This window comes from Zonotrichia albicollis, chromosome 8, assembly GCF_047830755.1.
Source record: "Zonotrichia albicollis isolate bZonAlb1 chromosome 8, bZonAlb1.hap1, whole genome shotgun sequence".
Classification (NCBI taxonomy): Eukaryota; Metazoa; Chordata; class Aves; order Passeriformes; family Passerellidae; genus Zonotrichia; species Zonotrichia albicollis.
Genome location: NC_133826.1, coordinates 1,370,686 through 1,393,587, shown reverse-complemented (window position 1 = coordinate 1,393,587; position 22,902 = coordinate 1,370,686). Strand labels below are relative to the sequence as shown.

The 22,902-nt window shown below is 52.2% G+C and overlaps 1 protein-coding gene across 5 annotated transcripts; it reads right to left on the bottom strand.

The window, feature by feature from the left end:
* Window positions 1-696: 696 nt before the first annotated feature.
* On the bottom strand, window positions 697-22,612 carry GNG12 (G protein subunit gamma 12). 5 transcript variants are annotated; one of them, XM_074545602.1, is made up of 4 exons: window positions 22,473-22,612; window positions 15,355-15,412; window positions 5,187-5,369; window positions 697-1,663 (listed from the first exon to the last, which is right to left on the bottom strand). In XM_074545602.1, exons 3-4 carry the CDS (start codon window positions 5,280-5,282, stop codon window positions 1,538-1,540), a joined length of 222 nt encoding a protein of 73 aa, XP_074401703.1. In that variant the 5' UTR covers window positions 5,283-5,369; window positions 15,355-15,412; window positions 22,473-22,612; the 3' UTR covers window positions 697-1,537. The 5 variants fall into 5 exon arrangements, with proteins under 5 accessions (XP_074401703.1, XP_074401699.1, XP_074401702.1 ...); XM_074545598.1 differs by having other exon boundaries at window positions 5,187-5,303; XM_074545601.1 differs by lacking the exon at window positions 22,473-22,612 and adding an exon at window positions 22,300-22,443 and having other exon boundaries at window positions 5,187-5,303.
* Between the last annotated feature and the right edge of the window lie 290 nt (window positions 22,613-22,902).

Genomic DNA, 22,902 nt, shown 5'->3' with positions numbered 1-22,902 from the left:
GGATTAAACGCTGCCAGATTTGTGCTGGATCTCCAGGCAGGATCCCACATCTGGATCAGCAGACACCAAAACATCCCTGCAGCCCCACCAGGGGTCTCAAACCAAACAAAAAAATCCCAATTTCTTCCCAGATTCCTGGGAAAACAGCCACCAACAGCACGGGGCCCCTTCCCTGCCCAGAGCCCCCTGCAGCTGGGCACAGCTGGATCCCCTCAGCCCCAGCTGAGCAATTAACAGAGTCACTAATTGTGACCAGGGCTGTGACAAACACACACACACACACACGGTGAGGAGGAATTAGTGCAGAGCCACGTCGTTGGGTTTTTTCAACCGCCACTAGAAAAATACCCTGATTACAAAAATAATTAATTGGCAGGCAAGCAGAGGGGAAGCAGCAGGTTTCTCTGTCAGGCTGATTTCTGGGGCTCTGCCAAAGAGATTTGTCAAGCAAAGTTGAATTTTTTTATTCTCTATCAAAAGTGGGTCTATAATTCCATATAGCAATGACAAATGTGCAACATAAATGACAAGTGGTTCATGAATTCTGCAGATATCCTCCCAGAAATGCAGGGTTCTGGCAGATGCCTTCAGCTGCCTGCACAGGAGGACATTTGCAGCCAGCTGAAGGCAGGATTATTTTTGAACCCTTCAAAATTTGCTGTTAATATATAAAGTTTATATGTCTGCACACACACACAGAGAAAGACTTTTTTATTATGTGTATATATAAAATATATACTAGATGGAAAGGCCCTCAATTATAGATGCATAACCACAAGCTGGAGCTAATTTGGCATTTTTCCTGTTTAAAAATGGATTTTTTTATAAAAATGAGTCAAGTTGTGACTCCCTGCTCAGAACCCAGCTGGGATTGGGAGCGAGGGCAGCGTTCCTCCAGCTCTGCCAGGGCACTTCCAGCCTCTCTTTCTTTCCTCATCTCTTTGAGGATGTGTTTTATACTAACAGAGGTGTTTTTTTGAGAAAAAAACGCAGCAGAATCCAAGCTGGAAATTCTGCTTTTCCAACTCACAGAAAGCAGGGGAAGCATCCCTGATTCCCATCTCTATCCTTTGAAAGCCCTGGGATGAGAGGCCAGCAGGAGGAAGGCTGAGGCAGAGCTCCCTGGAGCTCCCCAGCAGCTGCTACAATCATTTTGCAAGGTAGATTTTGCTAGAAAATGCACTTTTGAGCGTGCCTGTGCACAAACAGGTGCCAGGCATCACCCCCCAAAAAAACCAAAAAAAAAACAAAAAAAAAAAAATCCATAATTTTATAAAATGTAAACCCAGTGATTCCATCAGGTCTCTACAGCTCTGCTTTGTCTGCAAAGCTCAGGCAACTTTGGTCGTGCTGGAGTTGGCAAATGGCACCAGGACCCCATTCCCTTGGGCAGGACAGAGAGGCAGAAAGCTCCTAAGGGGGGACAGGGCCAGCAGGAACGCCTTGGGGAGCTCAGGGGGTGCCCACGGGGTGCAGGTACCTGGGGGAGTGGTGGTGCTTGGCCCAGGGGCTGGGCAGCAGGAGCTGCCCCCCTGCCCTATAACAAAATGCAGGTTTTCTTGTCCTTGAAGGGGTTCTCGGAGGCTGGGATGCCCATCAGCAGGGGATCCTTCTTGGCGTGCTCCTCACAGTACAGCATCAGGTCAGCCGAGGCCTTGGACACCTGCAGGGCACAGGGATGGGCAAAAATGGGGTTTGATATGGAGATGGAACCAAAATGGGGCTCAGGGATCGGCAAAAATGGGGTTTGATGTGGAGATGGAACCAAAATGGGGCTCAGGAAATCAGCACAAAGGAAATGGCACCAAAATGGGGCACAGGAAATCAGCAAAAATGGGGTTTGATATGGAGATGGAACCAAAATGGGGCTCAGGGATCGGCAAAAATGGGGTTTGATATGGAGATGGCACCAAAATGGGGCTCAGGGATTGGCAAAAATGGGGTTTGACATGGAAATGGCACCAAAATGGGGCTCAGGGCACAGGGAATCAGCAAAAATGGGGTTTGTCATGGAGATGGCACCAGAATGGGGCTCAGGAATCAGCACAAAGGAAATGGCACCAAAATGGGGCTCAGGAAATCAGCAAAACTGGGGTTTGACATGGGAATGGCACCAAAATGGGGCTCAGGAATCAGCACAAATGGGGTTTGACATGGGAATGGCACCAGAATGGGGCTCAGGGAATCAGCAAAAATGGGGTTTGATATGGAGATGGCACCAAAATGGGGCTCAGGAAATCAGCACAAAATGGGGTTTGCCATGGAGATGGCACCAAAATGGGGCTCAAGGAATCAGCAAAAATGGGGTTTGTCATGGAAATGGCACCAGAATGGGGCACAGGGATCGGCAAAAATGGGGTTTGATATGGGAATGGAACCAAAATAAAGCTCAGGAAATCAGCAAAAATGGGGTTTGACATGGAGATGGAACCAAAATGGGGCTCAGGGAATCAGCACAAAGGAAATGGCACCAAAATGGAGCTCAGGAAATCAGCACAAAGGAAAAGGCACCAAAATGGGGCTTAGGAATCAGCACAAATGGGGTTTGACATGGAAATGGCACCAGAATGGGGCACAGGAATCAGCACAAAATGGGGTTTGACATGGAAATGGCACCAAAATGGGGCTCAGAAAATCAGCAAAAATGGGGTTTGTCATGGAAATGGCACCAGAATGGAGCTCAGGAAATCAGCAAAAATGGGGTTTGATATGGAGATGGAACCAAAATGGAGCTCAGGAAATCAGCAAAAATGGGGTTTGGCATGGAAATGGCACCAAAATGGAGCTCAGAAAATCAGCACAAAATGGGGTTTGATATGGAGATGGCACCAGAATGGGGCTCAGGAATCAGCACAAAGGAAATGGCACCAGAATGGGGCTCAGGAAATCAGCAAAAATGGGGTTTGATAAGGAGATGGAACCAAAATGGAGCTCAGGAAATCAGCATAAATGGGGTTTGACATGTAAATGGCACCAAAATGGGGCTCAGGAAATCAGCACAAAGGAAATGGAACCAAAATGGGGCACAGGGAATCAGCACAAAATGGGGTTTGACATGGGAATGGCACCAAAATGGGGCTCAGGAATCAGCACAAAATGGGGTTTGATATGGAGATGGCACCAAAATGGAGCTCAGGGCTGGGAGGGAGCCCCGTGGGGTGGCAGAGGTGCCGGGCACGCTCTGGCCCTGCAGGGCTCTGCCTGCTGGTGTGATGCCAGGGGTGAGGGGAGGATGCAGCCTGGGCCCTGGGGCTGCTGTGACCCCAGGCAGGGATGGGCCCCAGCTGGCTCCCACAGGGCTCTGGAAACAGGAGGGATTCACAGCACCGCCATCACAGACCTGACATTTCCTAACTGCACCCTAAGCGCTTCTTCACCGATCAGCTTTGACCATACCATAAATACCTTAAAGCCAACCGTCCCAAATTACCCCTCGTGAGTCCATCTTTCATAATTCCATTTCTCCAAAGTATCTAGTCTTATTTACAAAAGCACCCTTTAGAACTTCTTTCTAGCTCCATTTCTCTCTCAACAATATCTATCCTATTCCATTTCTAAATCAACATTTCTTATCTCAAACTTTACATACAAATCCACACTATGTGAACCTTCTGTCAGACTTTAACATTTCTCTACACATCCATTTCCCACAGGGCTTCAAAATAATTCCAGGGGGATTTTCATCTCTCCTCGAGGGACAGGACAAGGGGCAACAGCTTCCTATTGCCAGAGGGGATATTGGGTGGGGTATTACCTACAAGAAGTGGATTAATTTATTATCCTTTATTAATAATAAATATTATTATTTATTATTATTATTTATTATTACTATTCACTATTATTTATTATTCATTGTTTTACTATTATTTATTATTAATAATAATAAATATTATTAATAAATATCATTAATATTAATATTAATAAATAATATAAATAATATACAAATAAATTTCTATAAAAATTAATATACTTTATAAATATACAAAATATTCTATATATAATTTTAATATATATATGTAAATATATATTTCTATATATATTAAAAATATACATTTTATATATTTTATAGATTTTATAGATTTATATATTATTTTTGTTCATATTATTTATATATTATTATTATGATTATTAAATTATTTATTATTTAGTATTATGTATAATTCACTAATATGAAATATTATTAATTATTATTTACTATAATTTATTATTTATTAATAATTTTATTTTTATTATTTATTTATTATTTATTTAATTATTATTAATAACTATTATTTGTTCTTATTTATTGCTATTTATTTGGAATTCTTGAGTTTTGAGGAGGTGAACGCTGAGCTGTGGGTGCACAAAGACACCAGACCCACACAGACACTGTGCAATGTCCCTGTCCTGCAGCGAGGAGGAGGAGGAGGAGGAGGAGGAGGAGGAGGACGAGGAGGAGGAGGACGAGGACGAGGAGGAGGAGGACGAGGAGGAGGAGGAGGAGGAGGAGGAGGAGGAGGAGGAGGAGGAGGAGGAGGAGGAGGAGGAGGAGGAGGAGGAGGAGGAGGAGGACGAGGAGGAGGAGGACGAGGAGGAGGAGGAGGAGGAGGAGGAGGAGGAGGACGAGGAGGAGGAGGAGGAGGAGGAGGAGGAGGACGAGGAGGACGAGGAGGACGAGGAGGAGGAGGAGGAGGAGGAGGAGGAGGAGGAGGACGAGGAGGAGGAGGAGGAGGAGGAGGAGGAGGACGAGGAGGACGAGGAGGACGAGGAGGAGGAGGAGGAGGAGGAGGAGGAGGAGGAGGAGGAGGAGGAGGAGGAGGACGAGGACGAGGAGGAGGAGGAGGACGAGGAGGAGGAGGACGAGGAGGACGAGGAGGAGGAGGAGGACGAGGAGGAGGATGAGGAGGACGAGGACGAGGAGGAGGAGGACGAGGAGGAGGAGGAGGAGGAGGAGGAGGAGGAGGACGAGGAGGAGGAGGAGGAGGAGGAGGAGGACGAGGACGAGGAGGAGGAGGAGGACGAGGAGGAGGAGGACGAGGAGGACGAGGAGGAGGAGGAGGACGAGGAGGAGGATGAGGAGGACGAGGACGAGGAGGACGAGGAGGAGGAGGAGGACGAGGAGGAAGAGGAGGAGGAGGAGGAGGACGAGGAGGAGGAGGAGGAGGACGAGGAGGAGGATGAGGAGGAGGAAGAACCCCCGAGCTCACCTTTATCCTCTCGATGGAGGCCTCGATGCGCAGCTGCTGCACGGTCCTGCGGGCCTGGGCGATGTTGTTGCTCGTGGTGGCTGTTTTGCCTGACATTTTCAGAGGGGCAGGGGAGCTCTGCAGGGAAACACGGGGGTTGTTATTGCAGCAACTGCTGCTACGCACAGGCACCCACCACACACGCTGCAAAAAGGGGGTTTAAACGTGGTGATTGTGGCATCCAACAGGAGCAATCAGCCAAAAAACAGCTCTGAGGTAAAACACACTGCACAGAAAGGCACTGAGCTCTCAGGTTAGGCCCTTTCTGACCCAGAGACGGGGCAGCTGAGAGGTGGGGTAAAAACTTTTATTCCATTTCCAGTCTCACGAGAAGGCTGAGACAACACAGATGTTACAATTCACACCATCAGAAGCTGACTGTTTTATATGTTTGACAATTCCCACAAATTCATTTCCCACACTGTGCAGGTTTCTGAGGCTGTGGCACAGCTTGGGCCACTGGATCCCGCCTGTGCAGCTTCCCCTGGGCTTCCAGGGGGTTCTGGAAAGCCACAACATCCCTGGGAGCTGCCCCAGGACAGGGACAAGCTCCTGAGCCCTGCAGAGTGAAAGGAGGAGTGAGCCAGGGTGGAACCACAGGATATTGGGGCTGGAATATCAGACCATCCAGTCCAACCATGCCCAGCACTGCCAAGGCCACCCCTGCCCTGTGTCCCCAAGTGCCACATCCACAGGGGTTGAAATCCCTCCAGGGATGGGGACTCAGCTGTGCCAGGGCTGGGGAACATTTCTGGGGACAAACACCACCCCTGGCTGATGGAAATGCCACCCCTGGCTGATGGAAATGCCATCCCTGCTGATAGAAATGCCACCCCTGGCTGATGGAAATGCCATCCCTGCTGATAGAAATGCCATCCACACTGATAGAAATGCCACCCCTGGCTGATGGAAATGCCATCCACACTGATAGAAATGCCACCCCTGGCTGATGGAAATGCCATCCACACTGATAGAAATGCCACCCCTGGCTGATGGAAATGCCACCCCTGGCTGACAGAAATGCCACCCCTGGCTGATAGAAATGCCATCCACACTGATAGAAATGCCACCCCTGGCTGATGGAAATGCCACCCCTGGCTGATGGAAATGCCACCCATGCTGACAGAAACAACATCCCTGGCACAGGCTGAGCCCAGCACCCCTGGCTGGTTCTCCACCTTAGTCCTGAGTGTCCCAGGCCAGGCTGGACGGGGTTTGGAGCAGCCTGGCACAGTGTGAGGTGTCCCTGCTATGCCAGGGGTGGCACAGAGTGGGCTCTGAGTCCTCTCCCAACCAAACCAGTGTGGGATTCCAAATGACCCATGTCTGCAGGAAGCTCCAGCCCAGCCCTGCCCGTGTCCCTGTCCTGTGTCCCAGCAGGGCCCTGCTGGCTTTGCCCAGCTCCAGGAGATGAGGGGAGCAGTGTGTGAGCCCCTCAGGTGTGTGACAGCTCCTGTGTGTCCGAGGGGGACACACTTATGCCACAGGGGATATTGGGTGGGGTATTACCTACAAGAAGTGGATCAATTTATTATCATTTATTAACAATAAATTTTATTATTTATTATTATTATTATTCACTATTATTTATTATTTATTGTTTTTACTATAATATATTAGTTATTATTAATAAATATTAATAGCTAATTAATGATTATTAAGTTATAATTAATAAATAGTACTAATAACTATAATTAATATTAATATTAATATTAATATTAATATTAATATTAATATTAATATTAATATTAATATTAATAAATACTATTAATAAATAAATAATAATTATATAAATAAATTTATATATTTGTGTGTGTGCCCCCAGCCAGCCCCGTGCCCTTTGCAGGCTCAGGTTTCCCTGACCCAGCCTGGCAGCAGGGCTGCTCCCCAGTGCCAGCCCAGCAGGCTGGCAGCAGCATTTTCCTGCTCCTGTTGGCAGGGGACATTCCTTGGGAAAGCTCAGGGCAGGAACGCTGGGGGAGGCACAGTCACTCCTCAGGTTGGGTGCCACTAAAAACTCATTTCCTGCAGTGAAACAGATCCCCCTGCAGATCCATGGGTGCTCCAAACCCTGGCCTTGGGCACTGCCAGGGATCCAGCTCTGGGAATTCCATCCCAGCCCATCCCCAGGAACAATTCCCAATTCCCAATGTCCTGTCCAGCCCTGCCCTCTGGCAGCCATTCCCTGGGTGCTGTCCCTCCATCCCCAGTCCCTCTGCAGCTCTCCTTGAGATCAAAAATGAATTTTCCCAGCAGGAAACTCCAACAGGCACTGCTGGGCTCCACAGGAACCCTGCCCACAGAGCCCCAAACCCCTCTCTGGGATAACAAGGAGCTGTTTCACGTGGACACAAAGCACAAATCCACCACAAATGGAGCCCAAAGTCCCACCCAGCCCCTGCAGCTTCCCCTCACAACATTCAAAACCTGCAGTGTGAAAAACCCAACACACAGCAATTCGTTTTTGTCCAGTAACAAATGCAGCTCTGAGAGCACAGCTCAGGAGCTGCTGATTCCTCTCATTTTAGTACTTTTTTAAAAAAAAAGGTTAAAAAAGTTGCAGAATTAGAAGATAACCCATTATCCTCTCATTTAACTGAGGAAAGGCCACACTCAGCCTTCCCTCCGAGCCCCAAATTCCCTTTTGCCCCTGGAGCTGTTGGATTCTCTGGATCCCTTCCCACCCTACATGGACTGACCTCCTTAGGAAAGTTCCAGTGCTTATTTTCCCAGCTGCTTAGCTTTGTTAATAAATGAGATGCTTGGAAAAAAAAAACAAACCAAACCAAAACAAGCCAAACCGTAAGATTTGAAAATTAAATTGCTGCGTTTGCCCATCTCCAAACAAACAGGAGCTTTAATAGCCCTCCTAAGATTACTAAACCTCTTCTGCAGGGAGATTTACAGCAACTAGGTCAGCTGCCCATAAATCTGTTTTCCTTCCCAGCTCCTGGCAATGGATCCGGGCTGCAGCCATGGGATTTCTCCCAGGGCACCCCAGATTGAACTGGAGGTGCCAGAATTCTGCAGGATGGGGTTCAGAGCCCTGGGCAGGGTTTGCTGGGCCAGGAGGATCTGCCAGGAGAAGAAGCTGCTCCCTGAAGAAAGGAGCTCTCATTTGGAGAGGGCACAGCTCTGATTTCTAGGAGATGATCCCTGGTGCTCAGCAGGCAGCCCTGGGAGCCTCCCCCATCCCAAAACCTTCCCTTGGGATCTCTGGGGTGTCCCAGCTCCTCCTTCTGTGCTAAATGCACCAAAAAAATGAATTTTCAACATGTTTTTCTGTTCACCACCTAAACCAAAATGTGGCTGGTGATCCAGGCCAGGCTGGACAGGGCTTGGAGCCACCTGGGACAGTGGGAGGTGTCCCTGTCCTGGCACTGGGTGGGATTGCAGCTCCTTTCCAGCCCAAAGCACTGCAGGATTTCCTGCTGGGACTCAGGCAGGAGGGGTTCCCTGTGGGGACACTGGTGACAAGCTGGGTCCCCTGGCTGTGACACAGCAGAGCAGGGCCTGGGCTGGTGGGCACAGAGATTCCCAAAGCCCAGAGCAGCTGCAGGCACGGCTGCAACGCTCCCCTGCCTCTGACTCAGAGCCTAAAAGCAGACAGAGGATCAGAGCCACAGCAGCCTCCCTGGCACCACCACCCTGCCATGGCAGGGCCACCTCCCGCTGTCCCAGGGGCTCCAAACCCACCCAGCCTGGCCTGGGACACTGCCAGGGACACAGCGACAGCCACAGCTGCTCTGGCACCTGTGCCAGGCCTGCCCACCCTGCCAGGGTGTTCGGTTTTCGGCTGTTTGAAGGGCCTGGAAAGGCCCGGGGTGGCCTTGGGGCAGCCCGCGTATCAAAGGACGAGAAGAGGCTTCAGTTCTTCTTTCGGTCTTTATGTTTATTAATTGTTTATCTAAAAGATTTTCTCTCGGCCCGACAGAGCTCTGCTCAGCAGCCAGCCATGAGCACACTCCCCTCCCTCCGGACAGTCACCTATCTTTATACCCAAAGTTACGTGTACAATATTTATCATTTTTCCCCAATCCTTTTTATTCTTATTGTCCGGTGCACTTTCAGTAATGACCAATCCCAAAGTGCCACCATCACCACAGAAGATGGAGGAGAAGAAGAAGAAGAAGAAGGACAGGACACGCCCCAATTCCTCCATCTTACTTCTCTAAACCCCCCTGTACAGAAATCCTAAACCCTGTGTCTCACCCTCTAATTAACTGATCCCTTCACCATTCACCCCGGTGAAACCCTCCTGTCCTCATACAGGTGTCGTCTCCTGTGTAGGATCAAAGTCCAGCCACCAGACACTTCTGGAACATTCCAGGACTCCCGAGCCCCCCAAGGGTGGTCTCGGTGACACCTCAGTGCTGAGGGGCTGAGATCCCACACCAGGGAAGGGTTTATTTCTCATTCACCCACTGCAAACTGCACAGGAGGATTCCCACCAGCCACACACTGCCAGGGAAAGCAAAAAGCACAGGAAACTTGCAGTGCACCTCCTGCAGCCACACCTGCACTTTTTCCTGGCTCAAAACACCTGCAGCCAGCTGGAGCTGCCCCTCTTGCAGGGAACAGCCCTTTTTTCCAGGCCTTGCCCCATTTCTTTCCCCAGGCTCTGGGTAATGAGGTTGCCATGCAGCAGATCCCCAGATCCGCCTGGGCTGCCTGCCAGAGCCCAGCTCCAGCGGGATAATTAAACTCTGGACTGTCTTATTTACTCTCTCAGATCCAGGACTTGTGAGGCACCTGCTGAGGGAAAGGTAATTAAATCAGCCCTGCTAAGGCAGGGCTGGGGATCTGCTGGAAATCCCAGCAGCTCTGCCTGGAACTCAGCTCCCAGTTTGCTCCAGTTACACCCAGCCAGCTCCTACTGGAGCAGCAGAGCCTGGCTGGGGCAGGACAGACCCTCAGAGGTGTCTTGTAACTGCTTCTTTGAAATAAAGCAGGTTTTGAGGTGAATAACTCAGAATTTGGATCAACAGAGCAGGCTGGGCGAAACACAAACCAACACCAGTGACAACATCAGCACCTCCAAGTGTAGCACCCTGCCAGCCCCTGGTTTTCCTGCCCCTGGTTTTCCTGCCCCTGGTTTGTTTTCCAGCCCCTGGTTTGTTTTCCAGGGCTGCCAGCAGGGATCTAAAGTTACAGCTGACCTGCAAATGCAGGTTCCAAAGGGCTCTCCCTTTGCAGAGCCACTGGAGCCCGGCTGGGCAGGGTGGGAAGGAGGATGGACATGCCAAACTCGCCCGGGAAAGGGCAGGAAAAGGACACGGGGTGTTCCCAATGTCCCACTGGCCCTGCACACCCTGCAGGTCCCTGGGAATCCATGGAGCTGCTCCATGGAATCCAGGCTGGAGCAGCTCCAGCCCGGAAATGTTTGGATGCTGCTGCCTGATAAACCAGAAACAATCTCCACCCTGGGAATGATCCCGCTTGTCTAAAATACACAGGAATGGGGGGAAAAGAGGGAAACAAGCAGCTGGACAAGCTCAGAGCTGCTGCTCCCAGCTCGTTCCCAGCCCTGAGTTTGTTTCAGTAATTCCACCACGAGTGCTGCAGGTCTCCCAGTGACACCATTCCCAGTCCTGCAACCTCCCTGCTGTTTGCTGGGAGACTTTGGAGCTGGGTCTGCTTTGTCACCACACTGACACAGGCTCTGGTTGTCAGTCCTTCCTCCCTGGCATGCTCTCATCCCGCTGCTTTCAGCTGGCACCCTGCAAACAATTTGGTAACAACACCAGCAAAACCCCAAATCCAGCTGCCCCTTGTAGCAGCTCACACCCCCCAGAGCTCACAGGAATAAAAGGAATAAAATAATGCAGGGATTTGTCGGGCAGGAAGGTGTTGGGAGGAGGAAGAGGGGATGCAGGGAGCGGCACCAAGCTGAGGGAAATCCTTATGGAAACAGGGAGAAGGAGCCCCAGCGGCCCCTGGAGGGGTGGCAGGAGCAGGGGGTGATGGCAGGGGCTGTGCTGGCCCCTGCAGGGGCAGGCAGGAGCGGGGTGAGGCTGCCCTGGTCTCAGGGTGCTCTGGTCCCTTCCCAGGAGCCCTGCAGGGGCCGGTCAGGACTTGAATGCCGGGGTTGGTTTTCCTACAGGGCACCCTTGGTGTGGGATCTCAGCACCTCAGCACTGAGGTGTCACCGAGACCACCCTTGAGGGGCTCGGGAGTCCTGGAATGTTCCAGAAGTGTCTGGTGGCTGGACTTTGATCCTACACAGGAGACGACACCTGTATGAGGACAGGAGGGTTTCACCGGGGTGAATGGTGAAGGGATTGGTTAATTAGAGGGTGAAACACAGGGTTTAGGATTTCTGTACAGGGGGGTTTAGAGAAGTAAGATGGAGGAATTGGGGCGTGTCCTGTCCTTCTTTTTCTTCTTCTTCTCCTCCATCTTCTGTGGTGATGGTGGCACTTTGGGATTGGTCATTACTAAAAGTGCACTGGGCAATAAGGGTGAAAGGTATTGGAGAAAAATGATAAATATTGTACACGTAACTATGGGTATAAAGATAGGTGACCGCCCGGAGGGCAGGGAGTGTGCTCATGGCTGGCTGCTGAGCAGAGCTCTGTCGGGCCGAGAGAAAATCTTTTAGATAAACAATTAATAAACACCGAGACCGAGAAAAGAACTGAAGCCTCTTCTCGTCCTTCGATACGCGGGCTGCCCCAAGGCCACCCCGGGCCTTTCCAGGCCCTTCAAACAGCCGAAAACCGAACACCTTGGGAGCTCGGGCTTTGTCAGGACCTGCAGAACCTGGAAGTGCTCCCAGTCCAAGGCAGGAGGCCACGGCTGGCACTGAAGGTGGGGGCAGGAATGAACAGCTCAGCTCTGAGCAGGCACGGGAGCACAACCGGCCACAGCAACAGCTGAAACAACTCCACGGCAGCAGCAGCACCAACTCTGGGCAATTGAGCCATTCCCCAGTTTTGATCTCTGATTTTTCAGGCCTCCAGTGGAAGAATGTGCTGGAGGAACCTCAGTGTGCCTGGCTCTGCCTCCAGCCCCAGTGCTGCAGAGGATTTGGGGGCGCAGTGGGAGCTGAGGTGTCCCCCTGGTCCTGCACCCCCCAAGCACAGCAGCACCTGGAACAAGGAACCCAGGTGGGCCGGGAGAGGCACAGAGCCCCCGACAGCCCTGCAGGAGCGACAAAGGAGCACCCAGGGGTGCCCCTGCCCTCCTGAAACCCAAATGGAGCTGCTGCATCTCCCCAGCAAGGAGCTGCCCTGCCCTGGCAGGCCCAAGGACCTTGGAAAGCACTTGGGAAGAACGGATGATTATTCAGGGTGAAAAGGAGTGGAAGGGCTGTGTGGAGGGGAGCAGCCTGAGCTGTGTGCCTGCAGCACCTCTGGGAAGGCTGGGTGCCATCCCATCCCCACTGGCACCTTCACTGGGAGCACTGGGAGCACTGGGAGCACTGGGAGCAGGCAGGCACGTCCCAGCGCTCCTGCTGGGCAAGGAGGGAAGGGAGGGAGCAGGAATTCCAGCCCAGCAGCCCATCCCTGCCCCGGCCATGCTGCCAGCCTGGTTCCTCCTGCCCGCAGCCCAGGGGAGAGCCCAGGGCTCTGAGCGGGGCCGTGCTGACACCCAGTGGAAGCTCCGGGGCTGGAGCCTTCTCCTCCTGCCACAGAGAATGGAAATGGAGCTGGGCAGCAGGAAAACAGGACACTGAGGGTGGAGCAAAGCAGGGATTCCAGATGCTTTTGGGTCCACTCTCTTCTAATGGTGCTTTTGTCCCATCCCCAGAAGGGTCCAAGGCCATGATGGAGCAGCCTGGGATGGGGAGGTGGCCCTGCCCATGGCAGGGGTGACACTGGATGGGCTTTGAGGTCCCTCCCATCCCAGATTCTGGAATTCCATGATCCTTATTCCCCACACAAGGAGCAGAGAGACAAGTGGTGCAGTATTCCACAGATTTCTGGGAGCATTGGATGGGCTTTGAGGGCCCTCCCAACCAAATTCTGGAATTTCATGATCCTTATTCCCCACACAAGGAGCAGAGAGACAAGTGGTGCAGTATTCCACAGATTTCTGGGAGCACTGGATGGGCTTTGAGGGCCCTCCCATCCCAAATTCTGGAATTTCATGATCCTTATTCCCCACACAAGGAGCAGAGAGACAAGTGGTGCAGTATTCCACAGATTTCTGGGAGCACTGGGTAGGCTTTGAGGTCCCTCCTATCCCAGATTCTGGAATTTCACGATCCTTATTCCCCACACAAGGAGCAGAGAGACAAGTGGTGCAGTATTCCACAGATTTCTGGGAGCATTGGATGGGCTTTGAGGTCCCTCCCAACCAAATTCTGGAATTTCATGATCCTTACTCCCCACACAAGGAGCACAGAGACAAATGGAGAGACAAATTCCACAGATTTCTGGGAGCACCCCGAGCCACTCCTGCCCTTTGCAGACTGAGCACAACACCCACAGTGCAAACTCCCCAGGAAAAATGTTTTTTTTGCCCACAGGGGGCACCCATGACCTCCCTGCTCCCATCACAGGCAAGGAGGATTTTTCCACACCTACCCCAAACCAAGGTGTGAGCAGCAGCTCCCTGCTTGAGCAGGTGAGAAGGGCTGGATTTTTTAGCAGGACTGGATTTTTAAGCAGGATTCAGGTGAGATTTACAGGCACAAATATCTTATATGCACTAGAAAAAGTTTAGGTTTGGTGAAAGAAAGGAAGATCCTCCCTAAACAAGATCCTGCCCCAGGGCTCACCTCTGGCAAAGGAAAGCTGCAGCCTCTGGCAGCTGCAGGACCTGCAGAGGTTTTGGGGAGGATTGGGGTGCAGCACAGCTGGAGGGGCTGGGGGAGCTCAGGCAGCTCAGATTTCAAAGCCAATTTTGCAGCAGAAAAGGCCCAGCTCTGCTGCCATCCCCTCCTGGACAGAGGCTGGATGAGAATTGGGAATTGTGGCAGATCCACCTGGTTTGCACAGGGTGCTGGCACTGCAAACACAGAATGAAAGCCCCCTAAAGCACAGAACATCCATTCGTGATGTTTCCTCCTTCAGAGAATTTACACTTGAGAGTACTGAGAGATTTTACACTAGAGATCCTTTTTTTTTAAATTATAAATAATGCTGCCAGTGTCTTAATTGGGGATTAAAACCCTTAATGATGTGAAATGAAAGGAAACAGACAACTCCCAAGATCTTCAATTGGACTTGGTGTTCTGGGTGTTTAATTAAGGCTGTGCTCCTCCATGGCCTTCCCTTTTTAAGTTATTCCAGCACCATCCTGCTGATCAAACTGGGCTGCAGCCCCCACTGTGGGATTCTGTCAAACCCAGTGCACATTCTGGGAGAGGAGCAGAGGAAAAAACCTACTTTTGCTTTCCTCTGCATTCCTCCTGACTTCACTTTTTGTACCTTCAGCACACACAAAAAGCGACTTTTTAGATCAAGGTTACTTTGAAAAAACATCTGAGCAGTGTTATTTTCGAGACACTGGAGAAGGCAATGAACTGCAGGGCACAGAAGGTCCCTGCTCCTCCCCACAGGGGAAAGGAGGGAAAACTCCAAAGAGACATTTGCAAAGAGACTTTTGAGCTGCATGAAAATCAGGCTGCAGAGCAGGAGAGGGCTGTGCTGGCAGCTGCAGCCTGGCCCCAGGCTCTGTGACCTTCAGCAGATTCTTTGTCTGGCACAGATAAAGCCTGGGATGCTCTGGGAGAGCCCCACGGGGCTCAGCTCCAGCAATTGGGGAGGTGGGAAGGATTTCAGCTCCTCCTTGGCTGCAGGAATTTATCCAGGTGCCTGTTTTTAAGGATGGGGGGGAATATAGAATAATTTGCGTTTTTTGATGGTCAAACAAAACACGTGTAGCACAGCAAAGCCACAAGTGATGAAGATTTGCAGGCTGGTAAGAAATTCCCCCTAGTCAGGGGAATAAACAAGGAAAAGCTTAATTTCTGTGGGAAAAGCAGGTTTTCCTGCCCCCTGAATCCAACCCAAAAGCAGTCAGGCAGTTAAAATAATGAGGTGAAAAGTGTCAGCAGTCCTGCCAAGGACTTTATATTTGTTCTGCTCCAGAATAAAATTAAATCACCAGGGTTTGGGACCTGTCATGCTGCTTTGTGTTTTGCATGAAATAAAAGAACCAGAGTGGACTGGAAACTCACCTACATAGGCAGACCTGCTCCCTGTCCAGCTTGCCTTGATTTTATCGGTGTAATGATCCTGAAACAAGAATAAAATCAAAGTTATAAGGATTTCACTGCTCAAGGAAGCCAAAGCTGGGGGGGGAGTTGGCACTTGTGGCATAATGCTAATCACAAAAACAATATTTTGAGATTGGAAAATCCACCTTAAACCTGGAGCAGCCTGGGATAGTGGAAGGTGTCCCTGCCCAAGGCAGGGAGTGGGACTGGATAGGATTTAAGGTCCCTTCCACCATTCCAGGATTCCTTTGGCCCTGGAGCTGTCAGCCTGCAGTGATGTGTCCTCACAGCTGGGTGTCAATCAGTGCTCAGTGTAAATCTGAGAGCTCACATTCCCTGTGCAGGCCTTGCACGCCCAGAGAAACCTGCAATTCTCTCAGCCCTCACATCCCTTCAGGCCCTGGCAGGGCTCTGAGCTCTCCTGCATCCTTCTCCTCTCCAACCCCAGCCCCTGAGGGTGTTGGAGCCATCAGGTGATGGGAGCTGGGGGAGAGCTGGAGCAGGGAGAGGATTTATAAATAAAATCACCCTTCCCTTCACCCTGCTGGCTGTGCTGTGCTGCTCAATCCCTGCAGCCTCACCCAGCTCTGTGCCAGGCTCCAGCAGCTCCCAACCCACCAGGGGCTGGCAATGCCCCTGGCACCCTCCCTGGCATTCCCAGCGCAGGTATCCCATATTGATGGCTTTGATTTGATCTTTAAGCGTGGAACTGGGACCAGAGGCACTTCCTGAGCTGGCACAGCCAGGGCACGGCCAGATCCGGGATTTCAGCCTTTGGCATGGATCCAGCCTGCACTGCCAGCGCTGCTGCAGCCCTGGCACCCAGCCCTGGGCTGCTCCGTGCCCACCACAGCCATCCCTGCCCTCATTCCCAGGGAAGGAGGAGGCAAAACCCCACCTGAAATTCCCCAGGGACGGCCCTGAGCGAGGAGGCAGCTGTGGTAATTTACTTTGGGGAATTTTAGGAGGAATTAGAGACAGGAGTTTTGAATTGTTTTGGATGATGTGGTTTGTTTTCCTTGTCTTGTGCATAGGCAGGAAGGGGGAATTTGGCTCTTATCATTACAACATGGTTTAGAAGGTCTCAAGACCCTTAGTTATAAGGCTTTTTAAGGAGTTATTGACTAATAAAACACTGCCAACACGGATATTTATGTTTTGACTCAATCTTTAAATATTTTGTTTTATGGACTCATGCTACAGTGTAAGCTCTTTTAGCCAATCATGTTATGGCACACAAACTTACAGTGCTGCATTCTAAACTCTTTGTTTACTTCTGTAATTACTTTTACTTTTTCTATCAAACTCTAAAACTCTGAACTTCTTTTATTTAGCTAACATGTCTCTGCTTTAAACTATAAATCCACATTCTCGCTTCTGGCACCTCCGTTTAGGAGCCTTTCCCAAGGTCTCAGACCAAATCGTGGGTTTAATTCCAAGCTTTGGCTCACAGGCCCAAGGTTCTGAGAGTTCCCTGCATTTCAGATTGCAGCAGGCAGCACGGGCAGCGTTCCCATTACAATCACACCCCACTTCCCGTGCTGGAAACGGGATCACACTTTTAACAAGTGCTGCTCTAATCACTGTGTGGAGGAGGAAAATAAATTGTGCTAAGGACAGCCTGCCTTGCCACAGTCCTTGTCCCTGTGCCAGGCTTGTCCTGTCCACATCCAGCAAGGAAACCAAAATAAATAAATGTGACACGTAACCTCCTGCGGGGACGTGTGACTGCTGCACAGAATCAACGCTGGAATGGAAAAGCTGCTCCTCTGCTTATCTGTGCGACATCCCAACCTGCTCACAGCCCCTGGACACTGCCAGGGAAAAACAAGAAGAGTTTTTAAATTGGCTTGTGCACCCTGAGGGGGAAGCAAACACAGCCACAAGAAGCAGGAATGGTTTGGGCTGGGAGAGAGCTGCAGGGATGAGCAGCCCAAGCCCCTCTCCAGTTCACCTGAGAACTGAATCCAGCTCCTGGGGCTGCTGCTCCTGCCTAATCACAGCTCCTACCAAGCCACTCATGAACCCAACAAAGGCAGCATTGCTGGCATAGTTTGAGGCTGCAGTAATGCACCCCCTGCAAAAGCCTCCACTCAGTGCTGGGGAAGGAATAAATCAGGGAAGGGCACGTGGGCTGAGGAAATTCCACGGCTGGATGGGCCCCAGTCCCTGTGGCCAAGGCTGGCAGCACCAGCCAGCGTCTCCTGCTCTGCAGCAGTTCCAGCTGCAGCTGCAGCATCCCTGCTCTGCAGGAGGAATCCCTTGCAATGGGAACCAGATTCAGCTGGCAAAAGGATGGTCCCTGTCCCACAGGAGTCAGCGACACTTTCTGCTCATCCCAGCTCCAAGCTCAGACCAAAAACCCTCCCCTTGGGAGGGGGCTTGAAGCTACAAACAGCTGAAAATGTAATTTGGGATCTGCTCGGAATTATTCACAGCAACCACAGAATGACAGACTGGGTTGGGTTGGGAGATCAAAGCTCACCTCATTCCAGCCCCTGCCATGGCAGGGACACCTCCCACTGTCCCCCAATGTCCAGCCTGGCCTTGGGCACTGCCAGGGATCCAGGGGCAGCCACAGCAAATCTGGGCACCTGTGCCAGGGCTGCCCACCCTCACAGGGAGGAATTTATCCCTAATATCCCATCCAAACCTGCCCTATGTTTCTACAGCAGCAAGGGTAGGGTCCCAGGACATCCCCCTGGAATTCTGCTGGAAACTGGGAGGGAGAATGTTCCCTCCTCAGCTTACAGCACCAGGAAAGCTCCTGGTTACGGGCTCTGGGGGTGGCTGGGCACAAGGAAAACCCTCCTTTAGATGGGAACACCAGATGAAATCTCCCCCATGAGCTGCCAGTGGCTCTGCAGAGGGAATGGCTCTGCAGAGCAAAGGGGTGATGGCACAGAGCAGCTGGATCAGGGAGCAGGCTGGGAATGCAGGCTGGGAGTGCAGGCTGCTCCCTTCCCAGCAGGGCTGAGAGGGGCTTTTCCACCTCCAAAGCTCAGGAGAGGCAGGAGAACAGCCCCTGCACAGGCAGGGCTCCTCAGAGCAGGGCAGCAGGGCTTAGATCAAACACCCACAGCAAAGGGTGCCAGAAACTCACCTGTCCCTGCACAGCACGACTGGAAATCCATGGGAGCGGGATGGGAAGAGAAAGGGGGTAAACAAAGGGGAGCAGGGCTGGCTCAGCCTGAGCTGAGGCCAGTGTTTAAACAAGGAGCTGATCCCAGCAGCCTCAGCTGCTGCAGCACAAATAACCCTCACAACACACTTTCTTCCCTTTCCCTCCTCCCCCTGGAACTGCAGCACATGCCAAGACGCTGATACGGACACAGGAAGCTGAATATAAACACATTGCCTGTTTTACCAAATATTCAAAGGAACACAACTAAAAATACTCAGCTGCTGGTGTCCAGGAACATCCCAAAGCTGGGATCCAGCCCCAGCCAGGGAGCTGGGATTTGGGGCACACTGAACCCCAGGCCCCAGCTTCCATAGAATCCCAAATGGCTGGGGTTGGAAGGGACCTGTAAGATCTTGTTCTGTTCCCTTGCCAGGTCAGGGACAGCTCCCACTGTCCCAGGCTGCTCCAGCCCCAGTGTCCAGCCTGGCCTTGGGCACTGCCAGGGATCCAGGGGCAGCCACAGCAAATCTGGGAATTCTGTGTCAGGGCCTGCCCACCCTCACAGGGAACAATTCCCAATTCCCAGTATCCCATCCATCCCTGCCCTCTGGCAGCCATTCCCCCTTTCCTGTCCCTCCATCCCTGTCCACAGTCTCTCTCCAGCTCCTCCAGGCCACACTGAGCTCACCCCAAAGCTTCTCCTCTCCAGGTGAACATTCCCAGCTCTCCCAGCCTTTCCTCCCAGCAGAGCTGCTCCATCCCTGGCACCATCCTGGTGCCTCCTCTGGACCCCCTCCAGCAGCTCCAGGTCCTTCCTCTCTCTGCAGGGGTGTCAGCACAACATCCAGGAGTGCATCCTCTCCTCCCCAGGGACACCTGGCTGGAAGGGGCTCAGCAGCTCCCCAGTAAGGATTGCTGGATTCCCTGGGAATGCTGGATCCCCTGGGAGTGCTGGATCTCCAGTCAGGAATGCTGGATCTCCAGTCAGGAATGCTGGATCCCCTGGGATTGCTGGATCTCCAGGGAGTGCTGGATCCCCTGGGAGTGCTGGATCTCCAGTCAGGAATGCTGGATCCCCAGAGCCACGTGTCTCTCCAGAGGCTGGATGGACCCCACCACATCCCACCTCCCATGGGTACCCCCTCTGCTCCCCCCACCCTCCTGCTCCTACCTCCCTCCCCAAAATCCCATGGGGAATCCCAGCACACCCCTGAGCACTGCTGTCACAGCCTCTGCTCTTTCTCATCAGTCCTTGCAAAACACAGAATGGAAACTTTCTGCTTTTTTTCCAGCTTTCCTTTTTTCATGGCGCCAGTGCAGCCTCACCGTTCCAAACTCCCCCCAGGTGATTCCTGGGAGCAGAAATGATGAGGGACCAAGAGCTCCCAACGCTGAGTGCAGGGATTTATAAAAACAAGCCCCAAAGTGCAAAATTCACCAAGCAGCTGCACAACTCCAGCAGAGCAGCAATCCCAGGAGCCGCCACACATCTGCAGCTCCCATTTCCCAAAAAAACCGAGTCCATGATGACTTTCAGGCACCGGGGGTGTTCCATCCCAGTTAACGGGGCTCCACTCCCAGTCCTGCCCTGCTCAGGGGGATTTCTGTGCCAGGCCACAGCGTTTGTGCAAGCACAGAGGGAGTTGCAGCAACTCAATCCTCCCAGGAAGCCGGCTCTGTGCCTGGGCCAGGGCTGTGCTGTGCTTCCCTGATAACCGCAAACCTTTGGAAGCGCTTCCCCCCGCCCCTGCCGCGATCTCTGCTCCGGCAAAGGGCACAAAGGCAAAGGCTGGGCCTTCCTGGGGCTGAGCATGGAGCTGTGCAGCAACGAGGGCCTGCTTTCACAACAGAGCACGGCCACACAGGGACACACGGGGTTTGGGAGCTGGGGCCAGGGAATGAGCACCTTCCCAGGCCAGAATGTCGTGTTCAGCATCTCCCAGCAGCTCCTGCAGGGACGGTGGAGCCACAGAAAAAGGAGGGAGAGGGATTTTTAAATAGGGATTTTTAACACAGGGGAAGGCTCCCATTGCCAGAGGGCAGGGCTGGATGGGACATTGGGAATTGCTCCCTGGCAGGGTGGGAAGAGAATTCCCAGATTTGCTGTGGCTGCCCCTGGATCCCTGGCAGTACCCAAGGCCAGGTTGGACATTTGGGGACAGTGGGAGGTGTCCCTGCCATAGCAGGGGTGGCACTGGGTGGAATTTGAGGTCCCTTCCAACCCAAACCATTTGGGATTCAGTAATTCTACTGTGTCACCCCAGGCCCCGCTACAGAGAACTCCACATGAATCTGGTTCAAATATTCCGAGTCTTTTCAGCAACAGAACCTAAAACCTTAAGAACTTTCAGTACTTATAGAAGTTATCACATTATATTTGAAATAAAACCTACAGCACAACTCAATAATTTGATTTAACACCAGTGAGACATGAGAGATCAGCTGTTCTGCTGCCTGGGAGCCCAAGAAACTCCTCCAGGGCAAGAGGAGAATTTAATCTTTCAAGGAAAAATCCCCCACCAGCTGGGTGATTATGGAAAGAGCTCGCCCCAGCACCAGAGCATCACTGTTCCTCTCTGGAACTGATTGCTCCTTGATTAGAGAGACCCCAAATCTCTGTGGTGCATGCCAGCCGGGGTGGAATACGGGACTGAGGAGTCATTAACTCCACTCTAATCCCTCAAGCTCATTTAGTGGCACCAAGCAGCACAAAATCCTGCCACTGCCTACCCTCCACTCCCAGAACCGCGCCAATCCAGAATTTCTGAACCAATTCACACCCACAGAAACACACCCAAGTCAAAGTGCCCCTGATCCTGGGGGTTCCGAGCCAATTAAAACCCCGGATAATTCCATTTTGCCACTTTCCAATTGCCACACTAATTAAGCCACAGAACCACGGAATATCCTGAGCTGGAAGGGACCCATGAGGATCATCAGGTCCAGCTCCTGGGCCTGCACAGGACGACCCCAGAATGTCACACTGAGCCCTGGCATTCCCAGGGGATCTGGGCAGTGCCCACCATCCCCTGCAGGAAGAACCTTTCCCAAAATCCACCCTAAACCCCTCCTGACACAGCTCCTTCCTAAAAACACCGGGCTAAAACCACAATATACACAACCCTCTTTGCTCTCCACTCCCAAAAAAGTAAAGAATTCCAGCTTGCAGTAGAGAATCTCAATTTTAAAGTTACTAAAGGAACTAAAAACTTCCAAGAGTTGAGCTCGACGATCCGTGTGGGTCCCTTCCAGCTCAGGATGTTCTGCAATTCCATGATTCCGAGCAAACCTATTACTGCAACAGGGTGTGTAATCGCAGTATCAACACGAAACCTCCTGGAATAATGACGCTTCCCACTAATTAACCTCCTTCCCACACTCAGCCCACAACTCCCCGCACGTGGGAAACTTCCTCCGCCAGGCACAGCTCCGTGATCCCAAGGAAAACCCACGGGTTGGGAATGCTAAAAGCGGGGAAATTTATAGGATTTAGCTGAAAGCTGGGGCGGCCCCCGTGGAGTCGGAGCCGCCAGCTCTGGGCGTCCATCGGTGCCACGGGGAAGGTCAGCAGGGAAGGAGGCGGGAAGGAGAAGGAAAGGAAGAAAAAAATTTGCCTATTTTAGGATTATTTTCGCCTAATTAAGCACACAAATTTTTGCACAATTAAGCAGCTTTTCCCTCACTCCCGCGCCACTTGTTGAACCACACCACACCCGCCGGGAACCCACCTTCAGCACAACCAAAAACCGCTTAAAAAACCCCACAAAAAACTCCAGACCCACCCCAAAAGCCGCCAGGCACCGCTCGGGCCCGGCCCGCCCCGCCAGGCCCCGCGGCCGCAGGGGCCGGGCCGGCGCTCCGCGCTGCCCCTGCGGGGCCGGGCGGGCTGTCCCGGATGGCGGGGCTCGCTGTTCCCGGTGGGAACCCCCCTGTCCCGGGCGATCCCGGTACTCACCGAGCGCCGCTCCCGGTGTCTCCACGGGCGACCGGAGCGGGAGCGGAGGCCACGCCCACCGAGCCAAGCCCCGCCTCCATCCACATCGGCCCCGCCCATCCCCGCGTGGCCCCGCCCCGCCCCGAACGGGGCGGGGAGGGGCCATGCGGGGATGGGCGGGGCCAGGAGAATGGTGGGCGTGGCCACGCTCTTTTTCCCGGGTTGCTGGCGGGATGGAGGATTTGGGAATTTTGGGAGTCAGGGAGGGGCAGATGTGGTATTTGCAAAAACTTGTCTGCTGCCCGGACGAGCCCGGCGTGCCCGTGCTTGTGGGGCTTTGATCACCTGGGAATTCATTTGTCTGCAGAGGGAGGGGAGGGTGTGGGTTGAAATTTAAATGCGGGCTGCTGCATGGGAGATGCAGGAAGGAGAAGAGTTGAGAGATGAGGGT

Excerpts from the sequence above, each read along its gene's own strand:
- GNG12 (XM_074545602.1), bottom strand. The coding sequence starts at position 5,282 with ATGTCAGGCAAAACAGCCACCACGAGCAACAACATCGCCCAGGCCCGC. Across the intron at positions 1,664-5,186 it reads CCTCCATCGAGAGGATAAAG|GTGTCCAAGGCCTCGGCTGA; the intron begins GTGAGCTCGGGG and ends TGTGCCCTGCAG.